Genomic DNA, 14,826 nt, shown 5'->3' with positions numbered 1-14,826 from the left:
TAAGCAGGCACACGTTACCGTCAGGATTCGTTTGGGGGGGAGAAAAAAAAGGAAATTCAATGAGGTCATCCTGAAACACAGCAGGATCTACTGGATTATTCTCTTATTCTGGATTCTCTGGTGGCAAATAACACATAACATATATTTTTAACTCCTAAAAACTGCTCTTATTTTGTTCACCATAAATACAGCTCTAACATTTCACCAAATACTTTCATAAACAACGGAGTTATTGATATCGTAGTGTCTGCACGGTTACCATAACAACCACACAAATGCTTTTTACAAAGTGATGTACGTATGAAATTGATTTGTTTCTCCAAAAACAATTTTCATACAGTGACAGAAAAAGAAGAAGAGGGAAAAAAAACAGACAAATACTACTACAAATAAAACCAATGCATTGTGTTTGTAAATTAATTTAATTATTGTTTAAGAATGAATATCAATACAAATGTTCCATAGAATGTAGTTTAAACGTGCAGAAAGGTTCTGATGGAAATTAGATTTGGATGCAACGTTACTGCAAGAAATTGTCATTATTTAAGCAACGCCAAATATGTCAAACTTTCCAAATATTTGTACTCCAACTATGGAAATACACAGTATTCCTCTCTTCCTTATACTGCAGTAATGATTACCTGTCTGAGCTGCTTATGTTACAATAAAATAAGTATTTTTAGATTTCTGACAGGAAACCAAAACAAACCAACAAAACTTCTTAACGCGTATATTCAGGATCGACTGCTTCTCACCAAACGGACTATTGAGTTTATCTGAGTGCAAAAGTCAATAACTTAAAAAAAACACATTACAGTTTTAAACAATTGTGCTATTAGATTAAAATCTCTGCCACACATCTATCAGTAACATGTCTGTATACACATGAAAGGAAAAATACTTAAGGCTCAAAACAACATGCTATTCTTCATTAAAATCAAATCATGACTAAAAGAATTGTAGAAATCTAAAAACACTAATTATGGGAAGCTTTCATCAACAATAATTCAATACTTACTGCATAAAATCTAAAAATAAAGGAAGAAATATCATCATATGAAAGCAGCTCTGATGTACATTTCATGGAGAACGTTACAGTTTAAGGCTGAGTGTGACTGAATGGAAGGGGGGGGGGGGGGGGGGGGGTGATCCTGATGCATGATGCAAAATAGAAGGGGTGCTGATGGAAAGGCTGCGGTTATTAAAGCATCTCGTTGCTAAAAGTGACGCAACTCCACCGTGTTTACTGCTGCAGAGCACCGACAGCCTGCAGCTGCACACGGATCCTCCTGCAGACATACGACCTCCTTTAGGTTTGCTTTCCCATTCGTTTCACCCCCCCCCCCCCCCCCCCCGCCTAAAAACACACACATTTCAGAAGCCTCCATGCCTTTACGTACTATACGTATACGCGTCTCATCAAATTAGCGCGCGCTATATCGAGTTTTTTATTCCAGTAAATTCGCAAACAGGGAGGTTTCGTGTTGCTGAGGAAGGCCTGCTTAACAGATCACTTCATAGAAAACGCACGTAGACACACAGACAGCGCGTCGACGTCGCCGAAGCCGTGCGCGTGAAGGGCGTTCCGATCCTCCGCGTGCTTTTGCGCGTAAACGCCCTTCACTATGATAAACGCTTATGCCATTTCGTCACATCGGTGATTTTTTTCTGGGGTCCCCTCTGGTCCTCAGGTGTAAAAGACAAAGATAAGACAACATATTGAACGCGTATCCAACAGAAGCGCGCGACAGATGGACGCGCATTGAACAATAAGTCCAAATCCAGTCTTACTTGGCCGCGTGTGCGCGCTTCCATCCGCCGGCAAAAAACAAACTGCTGCACGGGGATCCAACTTCCTCTATGAGCGTGCAACTTTTACAAACTTCCACCTCGGTCCAAATGATGGAATTTGCATCTGCAGCTACTAGTTATTTCATTCTTTCCCCCCCACTTCTTCTTCCCACCCCCCCCTTGTCTAAACCGGAGGCCCGGTGACTGGCTCTTGATTAATAAATGTTTATGTGTTTTGAAGTGCGGGACAAAAGGGGTTGGCCTGTGACCCCTAGGAGCCCCGACCTTGTGTGGCTTCATTGTGAGGCGCTGGGAAAGGGGCTTTGGGACGGAGACCCCGGGCCACTGACCCAAACACATCCCAGAGCCCTGCCATTCATGTGCGCACCGCTGCATGTCGCCCCGCAGCTCCCATTGTTTCAGCGGGAACAATAGCGTCACCCCCCCTCCCTCCCTCCCTCCCTCCCTCCCTCCCTCTCTCTCCCGGAGAGAAAGCAGCTTTCAAACTTCCCTCTATATGTAGCCTGACGCAAGCCCCGGCAGACTCACCCCTCCAAGCCTTCAAACGGCGAAAGAATACAACAAAACACACGAAATGTTGACAAAACGTTAACACCGGCAGTGATCGCCCCGCGTTGCGTCACGCGCCGATGTTGCATCATTGCACCGACTGTGTTTCTCGCATCTGTCAAACACCAAACAGTGGAACAGCGTGAAATATACAACAGTATACGGAGAGAGGAAGTGTGGAGGAGAGAAACTCCGAGGATAAAACACCCGCGGACTATTCCTCATGCCGGACTCATATATATTAGATATGATATGTGTATTAATAGGTTGGAGGTAATAGGCATTAGCGGGGCCTGTGTGATCCGCCTCGGCTCCAGGGTGAGCGAGGTTACTCCAATGACATCATACATGGAGGCCCTTGGTTTCGATTGGATCCCTGCCTTGAGAGTCAATCACGGCAGGAAGTGAAGGATACAAAGAGGGTGCAGGACTGCCACTTGCTTCCAATCAATGTTGAACACCCGCAACCCAAAGACAGAGCTGCACTGCAACGGCAGCTTGTTTTTTTTTTGCACGTTTCAAATCTGTGCAAAGAGAAAGAGCTTAAATGTTGAGGGGAGGAAAACGGTGCAAATGTGAAATGAAGAGGCAAAGAGGTTTGGATTCTAATCCTACAGGACAGAACACGTGATTTCTCGCTGTAAATAAAAAAAAAACCTCTCGGGTTTATCAACATACAGTTGCAACATCGCCTCAAATCTGGAAATTCAGTTGCAACACATCACCCTGCACCGCACTAATGGACCTCTCAAGACAAACATGATTCATTGTGATCCGGATCCACACGGTCCTCCTCATGTGGAGCGTCACTGGATCACAGAGTTCCTGCTGCACCCGTAAAAACTAGAACAGGTCACACAGTTGAGCTTTACAGTCACAGCATGCATGGAAATAATCATCATAAATAGAAATAATCATATAGAGGATTTTCCAGAGCGCGCAAACGATATATTTGCTCGTCAGTGTGTGTGTGTGTGTGTGTGTGTGAGCGCACATTTGTAGTCTATGTATATAAAAGCGTGTGCGCGTGAGAAGAGAGAGAGAGATTTTATTGTAATGCACAGAACGACCTGCCCTCTTTTGAAAAAAAAAAAAGAGGCGAGAAGCGCAGCCATGCTTTGCAGAGGCTCCAGCGTCGCTCATTGGTAGTACGAGCCTCTCGCCTAACGGAGTGTTTGCTGCTCCGCCGGAAAACAGAGAAGGGAAACCGGGAATACAAGCGACTGCGATGGGAAGACCTGCTGCAGTGAGGTATTAATACTAATATATATATATATATATATGAAGTGAAAACAAAACAAGCCAGCGGATACATATGAGCAGAGTGTTCTGGGATCATCCACCATATGGCGGGGGACGTCATGGTGAGTATCTGATGCTTTTGCCGGTTTTTCGCTTTATAATCGCTGATCGATACGTTTCCAATCGTTATATTTCGATAGATTCCGGATCATTATAGCGATCTGCAGAGGGGATGTTGGCTCTGTACGCTGAGCGCCCCCCTCCTCCTCCTCCTCCTCCTCCTCCTCTCAGTGCACGTTGCACTTGCCATTGTTATTGCGGGCTTTAGGGAATGGAGCACTTTAGGGACCACAAAAGAAAATAGGAGATTCAAGAATCACCAAAAACCAGCGCGGGTTGTTTTTTTATGTCGACGGTTGCGTCATCCGGGAGAAGGGTAAAGAAGACGGTGGGGTTTTTTTTTTTACGGAATCGCACCGTTTGTTCGCTGCGTGGTGTTTAAGGAAGGACAATAGGGGTCGTGTTGGTCGGACACACACACACACACACACACACACACACACACACACACACACACAGAGGGGACCCGAAACACGCCGATGATCCGCGGTGAAGCTCCGCACATCGGTCGATACGAGAGTTGCCGGATTTTGAAGGCGACTGGGGAGGAGGAGGAGGAGGAGGAGGAGAAGGAGGAGGGGGGACGTTTCCGTCTAAAATGGCGTTTCCCTTTGTTTCTGTATCCATCTCTCTCCTCTCTGCTGCAGCGAGCGGGGCGATGCATCGCAGCGAGCACATCTAGGAACCCGCGCTGCTTCCGTGCACCACACAAGGAGGGTTTATGCGCTTTAATGGGGAAAACGTGCGCTGTCAAGGGTGCAGAAGTGGTGCTAGTGTGTGTGTGTGTGTGTGTGTGTGTGTGTGTGTGTGTGCGCGCGCCTCGGCCAGGGAGAGCAGCGACGTGACCCCTAATTATGATCAGACAGCGCCGGCTTCATTTGCATGTCAGCTCTTTTAGCTGAAATTAGTAGATATGCAAATGAGTGTAAATCCGCACCACAGCAGATTAAAACCGGATTATAATCGCGTGGATGTTGCATCTGTGTCTTAAATATGAACGTCATGTATCCTTTAACACGCAGCTCCAAGAAATTGTCATTTTTTAAAAATCTTATTCTAAGGACTAAAACAAATCATCGCGTAAAATACGATATTTGCTAAATTGCGCTCATCAAACAGCAGGGTGAGGATGACACGAACATCCCTCCCTCATCCCCGTGTATGTGTGTGCGGGATAGAGTCCATGTGCGCATGCTCGTGCATGAGTCTGTAGTGTGTATATGCACTTTTTTTTTTTTAATAGTGCAATGTTGCATAACCGTTCAAAGCCAATGCCAGATTTAGGGCTTCACAAAATTGCGGGGCCCATTGTTGGCATTTCCTCTGCCCCGTGCACACGCACGCGCACACACGTGAATCAACCAACTGCAGCACTATTAACACATTTCGCCAATAAACGTTAATACTCCCGGACTATAGGAAGTCGTCAATTTCCCTCCTAGTTTCAAGGACACGGGGTAGTCATGAGGAGGACGCTGGGTAATATAGAGGAACATCTGTTTGCCCGGTGACGTCAACACCCCCCTCCCCCTCCCCCTCCTCCTCTCATCCCAATCCTCTTGTGCTGAAGGCAGATGCCTCATTTGTTTGGCTGGAGCTCCATTAATCCCAAAGTCAGAGGAAAGGACCGGACGGAGGGGAGATCAGTCCCATTTAGGCGCAGTCGGCGCTGCGCTGCTCGTCAGTCCGCTGCTGTTGGAGACGCGCACATACGTATAGAGCCGCCGTGTCCGGGACGACCGCAGTCTCCGCGAGCCTCCCCGGCTTGCCCCGTTCGCGATTTTGCGGCAGTTTTAACGCGTGAACCCCGCAAGTAGAGTCTGCGAGGCTCGTGAGCGAAAAGATGCGATGTTCGAGCAGGGAAATCTACATTTTGGGGACGTGGACAGTGACTTTTTTAATTTTTTTTTACTGTTTTATGGATGCCAACCGGTCTTTTTATCTTCTTTTTTTAAACATGTCAATGTGGAATATGTGATTTGGTGATTTCTATATGAAGTTTATGACGCATTTTGTGTTTTCTTTTTTTTGTATAGGTGCATTATGGGATAATGGAGGACATTTAAGCTTTCCGTCGTTTTGGACAAAGCCGTCGACGAGGACAGAATCACACGGAGACATTTTTCAAGTGGCCTGGGACGTACCACCGTTTTGACCACGTTTAAGTTATTGCTGTAACATAACCTCTTGTTCCTCCAAATGTTTTTTTTACATAATAAGGTAGGCCCGCGCAGCAACCGGGACAGGATCTGATCTCTTTGGACCCGTACTTGGGATGTCATTTTTTTTTTTTTTTTTTTTTTGGCCACGTAGTTTTAAGTCGCCTAACTCAGGCCTCGAAGGGTGCAAACACATTTGATTTAATTCGCTATGAAATGTTCGAGGTGTCTGCAAAGTGATTGCAGCTACACACACATGCATGCAGTCGCACACACACACACACACACACACACGCCTACACGCACACACAGACGAGCCGGGTTGTGTCTCTCCGTGTTCACAGCGGACCTTGATTTAATGTCTTACAATTAAGGCACGCGGTGAATGCCAAGAGATTATCCTCCTTTCTTCTGGATGTCTGCAGATCCAAGAGACACATTACACCCTTTAACTCCTCGCAGCAGCTTAGAGATGTCGCATCCTCAGCAAAGGTTCACATGTAACGCATTACTCCTGTACTGTTTCTCCTCTGCCCCCCTTTCATCCAACAATAAAGCAAATGCACACAACCGCTTTAAAGCTCTGTTTCTTTTATGTGAACATGCATGTGATGGCTGTGTGTGTGTGTGTGTGTGTGTGTGTGTGTGTGTGTGTCTCGGCGGGAGCTGTCCATCCACACACAGGCTTCCAGAGAGCGCTGTCCACCGTCGGTGGTGCTGAAATCTGCGCACCACCGAGCCTTTTGTTTCATCCGCCCGTCTCTCGGTGCAGAAGCGGAAATGGCTCAACTATGTCACTGCTGTACAGCAGTAGAGGAATGCAGGACCCGGACCCGCCAACATATGAAGTGCACAGACACACACAAGTAGGCTACACAAGCGAAGATATGAAGAGGGTATCAGGGAAAATCCGTATTTAATCGTAGTCCAAGAATTAGACGTGTGCAAACGGTGTAGCTGCAGTTTCTACAACGTAATACTACCTTTAAAAGAAAGCCCACTCCGATTAAATGAAATGTACCGCCGGTTATTTGGAGATCTGCAGTGGAGGGACAAGTGAACATCTTGTTCTAGCGGCACAGTTGCTATGAGAAACAAAACGAAACTTGTTTAAATGCTCATTTTCACAGTGAAGCCGGTCATCCAGCAATAAGCTAAAAACATCCTCGTACGACGAGGATATATAACACGATATGATTTATTGGCACGTTCATTTCCATAAGCACTTTGCCGGTGTGGGATGCAAATGAGGAGGCGGGCTAAGGTCCTCAGACCGGAACTCAAATGTCCGATTAGATGGATATTAACAGGTTTGATGTTGACAGAAACAAACAAACACATTTTAACAGAACCGATGAATACAGCGCAGCAGCTGTAGAGTCTTACGGCATGTTCGCCGGATGAAATAACATCCTCCTGTGTTCGTGTGCCGCCTAGTGGCGTTCAGAGGAATGACACTCTGCTAAATTAAACCATGATGGAGGTTATTAATGCTTCATTCGGAGTTGAGAGTTTGACACAACAACTGATATCTTGATAAGATGGAGCCAAAACTTCACACAATCTAAGCTCTGTATCTTCAAAAAAACACAACAGAGATAGACACGTGTTCTATTTTTACACTCCGACAGAAGATCCTGATTAATGCACATCATCGCCCAGAATGGCGGAAGGAGTGATGGATGGGAGAAGGGCTTGATGGGGAGGGAGGGAGGGTTATCCAATCACTTCACCGACTCATTAATGTTTATTTCCTCTAAGCCTTCAAATCAGCAATGAGTGGCGAAAACAATGAACGCTCTGGCGAGAGGAGAGTTCATCTGTATTCCAAAATAATTAAATGAAGAGAGACTTACTGTCAGAGTCTCAAACTATAAAAAAAATAAAAAAAGTAGAGCAAAAGGAACATGAATCTATGCGTGTGAACGGGTGCTACAGTCTCGACTGAGTGGAGGAGGGACACTGATGCACAATCACAGCTATTTAAAGGTGTCAGCCGTGACATTTTACGTGCCGGTGGGGGTCAACATTCAATTAGACGGCGACTCGGCCGCCTGTAGAATAAACAGAGCAGCCTACACGTCATGAGGACGGTTCGCCGTATGGGTGTCGACGTAGAGGAACCTCAAAAAATTCACCAATGTCATATCGGGTTTCTACAGGCCGAGAGTCTGGTCTCCACTGATAACAAAACCTTGAGTTGAATGAAATCCACCAGGCTGCCATAAAGCATGTTCATCAAGCTCCTAGTTCACCCTTTTAGCTCCATCCGCATTAAGTTAAATTAGGTCTCCCCTATTACAGGTCGTTGCCTGCCCTCTTGTGGCGAAGAAAGACATTACACTCATTAATTAAAACCTTTTGAGGGAAACCTGCAAAATAGACAGAAATTACATTGTTTAAATGTGTAATGTAAATACTTCAGTACCACAAAAGTCCTGTATATTTATGTTTTTGCTGTTATGTGCACGTATTGTGTATTTAAGCTCACATGCAGCCGGTTATAAATCCTGTTGGAGCTCCATTAATGGTTCCAACGCCTGCTGACACGCTTCTATGTCCAAACTTCCCCTTTTGTCCCGATCTATATGGACGCTGGTGCTCTTATCCAACACTTTTTGCCTTCATTGGTCTCTTCATTACCAAAGTGCTGACAGACTGTGGCTGTAATGGCCGTGCCACCGCCCCGGCCCATCTTGTCTCATTAGCCGGACCTGATTGGCCATGAAGGTGTTCTCTTGCCGTCTCAGGATGAAGCGGCTGTCTCTGCCACTCGTTAGATCATAACTCCTCCGGTATTTCGGCCCTGATGGCCTCTCCTGGAGCCTCGGCAGAGAGACTGAACATACGTTAATTGAAATATGACGGGGAAAAAAGGGGGGGAAAGCACTGACCTTGATGTGTTAAGCACGTTATTCAACAAGGAATCTCTCCGACGTGAACGTTGAACCCCCAACGTGGTGAAAAGATAGCAGCGATTCAGCATGAAAAACATTTCTTTGCTTGTGTTTTTTAATTTAAAGTTAAAAAGCCCGTTCAGTCACAGCTATTTGATATTTTAATTATAAAACTATTTGAGAAAACTTAATCTCCAACATTTATTCAGCCAATTTAATGTCGATGTGTGTGAATCGACTACATCGGCAGCTGAGATCCTTTTAAGAGTAATTTCTTCCACTATAAAGTTAGACAAATAATTGATGCTAAAAACCTATCAAAATATTATTATACAGAACGCCAAAAGGCACCGATGTGGGGAAAACGAGGTGGATAGCACCTGCGGCGGATACCAGACATATGTAATTATAGAAATGCATGCGGGATTAGAGTCTACTTTTAATTATGGCTTCTGATGTTTTAGTTTTTTCCTAGAAAATACCATTTTGTATCCAAACAGATTTTCATAAGAATTTTTCCAATTAAGTGAAACTCACTAAGATGTTTTTCAAACTGTTTTAGAAGTCTCTCGTCAAGAATTCTTGAACAAAATGGTACAGCTAACGAGTTGAAACTGACAAAAATGTCGACAAACCGAGTTAATGTTGTTCATTTAACACTGAAATCTCATCCGTGTCTTTATGGTATTAAAATATGGATTCTGACAAAACTCTTTTCTGGCCAACTTTCACATCTTTCGTCTGTGAATTCTAAAGGATGCAGAGCAGACCTTTTCTTTTATACAACATGTCGCTGCAGAGGTGCCATCTCAGACAGCGGAAAAATCCACACCGCATTCACCGGGCTTTCACTTGGCAGAGGGAGTCAATTGTAATCACTGCTAAAGGTACCTTTAATATAGGAAGCACACATGCCATTACTAGCCATGGTAACTCGGAAGTGGAGGGAGAGGTTTTTGTCCTTAATGCATTGCAGCTGGTATCTACAAATGGCTTCTGGGGGGGAGTAATTACTGAAATGGCTTTTTGTGTAAGAGGTGAAGAAGAATGTTCCCTGTGAAAGCAGTTACAGAGTTTGTCGCATTGAATCCCAGGGCTACGGCGGATGTGAGAGACGCCCGCTGAGTTCTGTGCGTGACCTCTTCTGAGGAAAAAGGAACGAAGCTCAGGTGTAAACCTGTGGAGCTGTTAGCGGTGTTCAGCACCACGGACAGCTCCCACTGCGGTAAGTTGCTCTAAACTCCCATGTGCACCTATTTATCTCCCAAACTTTAAAGAGTTTAAGTATTCAGTTTAAAGAACGTCACACTGATTGCAGCAGAGGTGGAAGATTACGATAATTTAACTGAAGTGACTCATTAGACTCTCCCTGGCTGCTGACTTGCTGACTCCCATGTCTTTTAAACTTCAACCCCCCAGTGTGCAACAGGCTCTACATTATAAATCATTCTGAGGTGACATGTGACGCCTCCAACCACTAGTTTAGAAGACTACAGACTATAGACCCCCCCCCCCCACACACACACACACACACTCTAAACACACAATGAGTAATAATAACTAATAATAAATACATGCCATGTTCCAGCACTCATGACATTATCATGTTTGTATCGACTGAAAATAAACGAACCCACAGCTGTTTATGGCGTCTTCCTTATTTTAAAGGCATTATTTATGTTTTTCGTTTTTATATTTCACCTTATAATTGTTATGGACACATTCTGTATACTTTTATGGTATTGATGTCGCGCCCAATAGCTCATGGGGATTAAAGAAAGCTGGATAAAGCTTTGTTGCTGATCCCCATGACGTTTGACCGTCCATCATGGGTGTGCTACACTATAGGAGCCACTAGATGGCAGTATGACCACAAGTAAGTCTTGGTGGGAGAGCATGCTTGTCATGGGAAGACTGAGGGACATGATATGATAGTGAAGCATAAGAATCATAGTTTTTTGAGGGACTTTTAACTTTGAAAACCTGGAAGCAGACTCAATGTTCTTCTCTGTGTTGTAGTTTTCAGAAACGATACATCAGCAACTCACGTGATCTGCAGTTTCCTGTCAAGTTTGGTAGCAATAAGTGGACTTTCTCTGACGTCAAGTGACGGTTTGGTGCCACACTGAATGAGGAGCTAACTAAATAGTGACAAGAAGGAGAAGCCAAGAGAACAACAAACACATCATCTATGTTTAATACGTGATTGGCTGAAGATAAATGTGATGTTAGAACCTTTAGAAACAAGAAAATATCACAGAATCAGATGGGTTTCATAAAACACCACCCGCGCACACGTGCACGCTCAGAGCGCGAGAGAGCGCACGCGGTATTGTTTGTCATCGTTTAAATGCCATTAATTAAAACGTTAACCTGATTGGGTGGAGAGTGAGAGGGGGGAGAGGGGGGGAGAGAGAGGGGGGAGAGGGTGTCTCTATCCCAATAGGCGAATCCTTGTTAATAACCCGCCTCGAGATAATGATGTAAAAAGACTCGGGCGTCTCGTGCGTAACGAGGATCATCGTGGAGATCCGGTGAAGGTGAATCAGAGACACGGAGGGAGGGGGAGAGAGAGAGAGAGAGAGAGAGAGAGAGAGAGAGAGAGAGAGAGAGAGAGAGAGAGAGAGAGAGAGAGCGCACTTATTACACGAGTCTCCTCCTCGTCTCCACACCTCGGCTGACAAGTCGTGCGATCCCGCAACTTCGCCACCGACACAACAACTCAACTCGTAAAGGACAAACACCGAGAGCAACTCCATAGAGGCGCGCGGAGAGTTGCCAGAAGCGACCGTTGCCTGCAACAACGCGGAGAATCCACGACGCGATGGACAGAAGGATGAACTTGAACGGCGGCGCTGGGGACATTTTCCACAAAACTCTCAGCGCCGTGTCCTCCAAAAAAATGGATCCTTTCAGGTCGTCGGCGGGCATCGAACTGCCGGCCAGAGACCGCCAGTCACCGATCAGCTGCTTCGACCAGACCGACCAAGACTCGATTCAGCCGGGGGGACTGGCGGGAGGTAGAGGGGGGCCACTGGGTCTGCCGACCGGATCTTTGTGCGTCAATTTCGGCGAGAACGCGAACAGGATCTCGGCGGCGGAGAGCAGCGGCGGCGAGAGTCCCGACGACGACAGCGACGGCAGGTGTGACATGGTGCTCCTGGCCGACGGGCGGACGGTGCCCGCGGGGAAAGGAGAGGGAGGTAAGAAAACCAAAGAGCAGAAAACGCTGAGGCTCAACATCAACGCGCGGGAGAGACGGCGGATGCACGACCTGAACGACGCGCTGGACGAGCTGCGGGGCGTCATCCCTTACGCGCACAGCCCGTCGGTGCGTAAACTCTCCAAAATTGCCACTTTGCTGCTCGCCAAAAACTACATCCTCATGCAGGCGCAGGCACTGGAGGAGATGAGGAGGCTAGTGGCGTACCTGAACCAGGGCCAGGCCATCAGTGCCGCCTCGATACCGGCCAACACTGCGCTCGCGGCTCCCGGCTTGGGCGCGTACGACCAGCCGCCCGGATATCCCTTCCCCACCGGGGTGGCTGCGTCCTCCTGCCCCGATAAATGTGCCCTATTCAACAACGCCTCGTCGAGCCTCTGCAAACAGTGCACCGACAAGCCTTAATGCTGACGGGCAGAGACTCGGAGGAAAGCACAGGAGGGAGAGAACACCACTTTTAAGAAGACTTTTTGGAGAGAGGGAGGGCAACCTGTGAAGTCAGTAGGGAGAGACAAAGAAGTAATGCCGATGAATACTTTTATAATATTTACTAAATGCATTCAAAACGCGCTTTTTTGTTCAAACAATACTTGATCATGTATATAAATCATCCTTAAAGTGCTGGTATGAATGAGAGTTTAACACGAGTATTAGGCCTGGAAGAATGGCTGCAAGTGTTGAGTGAGTGCTTGATCACTCCGTTATGGACCCTTTTGGAGATTTTGGTTGACCTGACAACCTGCGACCTGTTTTTTTTTTTTTTTTCCACTTAAATAGACTGACACCTTCCTGGAGCGTTATTAATCCAAACTCACTTTCTGCTGCTTCCTTATTTATTATTTTCTCGCGGTTATTCTGGGACATTTGCTGTTTGCTTTAGTGGTTTCGAGGCCTGTTGTCATGAACTTTTCTATCAGAGCACGTGGAATGTCATGAACAAGGGGGGGGGGGGGGGGGGGGAAGTCAAATGAAATATGGATTCGTTTAACAAGTCAGATATTTATGTGCTGATCCAGACACTTGTTAATAGTTGCGCACGCCTATTGCAATTCTTTTTTGGGGGAGGGGGGGGCACTGTGATATAATAAAATTTAAGAAAAAAAATTAGAAAACCTGGAATCAGTTTCAGGTGTTTCGCTGTGTCTTTTGTAATTTATTAATTTGGATTTTATTTATATTGGATATTTTGCTTTGCATTGCATATTGTAGTCTTTTTTTTCCTTTAGTTGTTTTTTTTTCTTCTTCTCACGCAAGTCTTTAGATGAACCGCGTTGTCAGGTCAAGATGTGGATTATTGTAGATACTTTAGTTATTATATGAGGAAAGAGCGCCATTTGTATGTATTTCAGTGTTGAAAAGCTTTATTAAAATATTTTGAACAACAGAAATACTTCTTATTATTCGTCTGATGTGAAGTTTAGCGTCAGTGGAATCTGCCTCTAGCTTTTATCGTGCGTTTGCTAAACACTTATATTTTAAACCCGATTTTGACGTTTTATTATGGATTCATCGCAAAACAAACTCCTTAGAATAAAACCGTCTTTTCTGGGGGGCTGGTGTTGGTGTCGCACTCTTCACTAGTTGTCAAGCACAGTGAGGAAGAATTGCTCAATCATTTTCTGCTCCATCAAAACCGATAACTTTTCCTTTTCCTTGAGCTGTAAGTGACGCCAAGTCTTGGGAGCGAAGGCCAGACGTGGTGGGCGAACATCGCCTCGAGGCAGAACGATGATTTTCTGCTCCTCGAACAAAAACACACATAAAAAAAAAAAAAAAGAATAAAAAAACAACAAACTCTGGCGACCTTCATTGTGATTATTAAAACAATTTCCAGCACGGTGTGTAATAACACGTTAATTCGAAAACAAGTGTGTGTAAAAACTGTCGACTGTAATACCTGGCTCCGCGTAATGAAACGCATCGTTAAGGCAATTAGAGCTCCAGAATGTGATTAAGGAATGTAATTAGGACACTGTTCATTGCCGTAATTTGGCGTCTTTAATCACGACGCAGCCATCAACTGCAATCCCATCGACTCGCCCTTTGTCCTCCTCTGTCGTCCCTCCTCACCAAACATTTGGATGAGAGAGAAATAAAAAGGAATATATTCCTGATATGCATGAAATAATCTCCATCTTTAAAAAAACATGCAGATATTAATCTTCAAAATGTAGACAGGAAGTGAAGTTGGCTTCGAGGTGAGCACTTAGGCCAAACACTGAGAACAACATTTCCAATTATGTCAATTAAAGTCACGATCAAAGTGCTGTTTACATGTAATAATCTAAAAACAACAGCTTTAATAAAGTGTATTAATGCATAAGAAGTGAGGCCATGATCAGCACCATGGACAGAGGCAGCTGCTTTTTAAAGCAAACATACAGGAAGAGCTGTTTTCTTCTCCTCCAAACTGCTTTATTCTACTTTTCCTACTATTTCCTGTCAGATTAACAGCTTTGATAATGATGCAACTCTCATATGAGTTTACTACTCTAAAAGGAAGAAATAATCTTAATTCCATATGTGAGGATTTCTTTTCTAAATAATTCAAATGCGTGTAAAAATGTTCTGAAAACAAACTGATTACTAATATGGTATTTCCTCCTTCGTTCAAATATGGTTAAGTTTGTCCCCGACACAAATAAGAACCGTTAATAAATATAAGATCTTATTCTTCGCCTCCTCGCTGTGTGAACGATAACGGCGTGTGTGTGTTCGTGGTTGTTCTACAGTCTCAGCTTTGTGTCTGTGTGACGAGCCTCCCCGACAACGGGGTCATTACAGTGTCCCATTTAATCCCATCACGCTCCTGAATGCCTCCAAT

General features: G+C 45.1%; 1 protein-coding gene across 1 annotated transcript; it reads left to right on the top strand.

The window, feature by feature from the left end:
* The first annotated feature begins 11,457 nt into the window (after nucleotides 1-11,457).
* Nucleotides 11,458-13,383, top strand: bhlhe22 (basic helix-loop-helix family, member e22). Its single transcript, XM_084033526.1, has one exon. The coding sequence runs from the start codon at nucleotides 11,604-11,606 to the stop codon at nucleotides 12,405-12,407; it is 804 nt and encodes a 267-aa protein (XP_083889652.1). The 5' UTR covers nucleotides 11,458-11,603; the 3' UTR covers nucleotides 12,408-13,383.
* Nucleotides 13,384-14,826: the final 1,443 nt, after the last annotated feature.

The sequence above is a fragment of the Eutrigla gurnardus genome (assembly GCF_963514095.1).
Source record: "Eutrigla gurnardus genome assembly, chromosome: 18".
Classification (NCBI taxonomy): Eukaryota; Metazoa; Chordata; class Actinopteri; order Perciformes; family Triglidae; genus Eutrigla; species Eutrigla gurnardus.
Note: the sequence above shows the minus strand (reverse complement) of the source record. Positions and strands in the feature narration are given on the sequence as shown.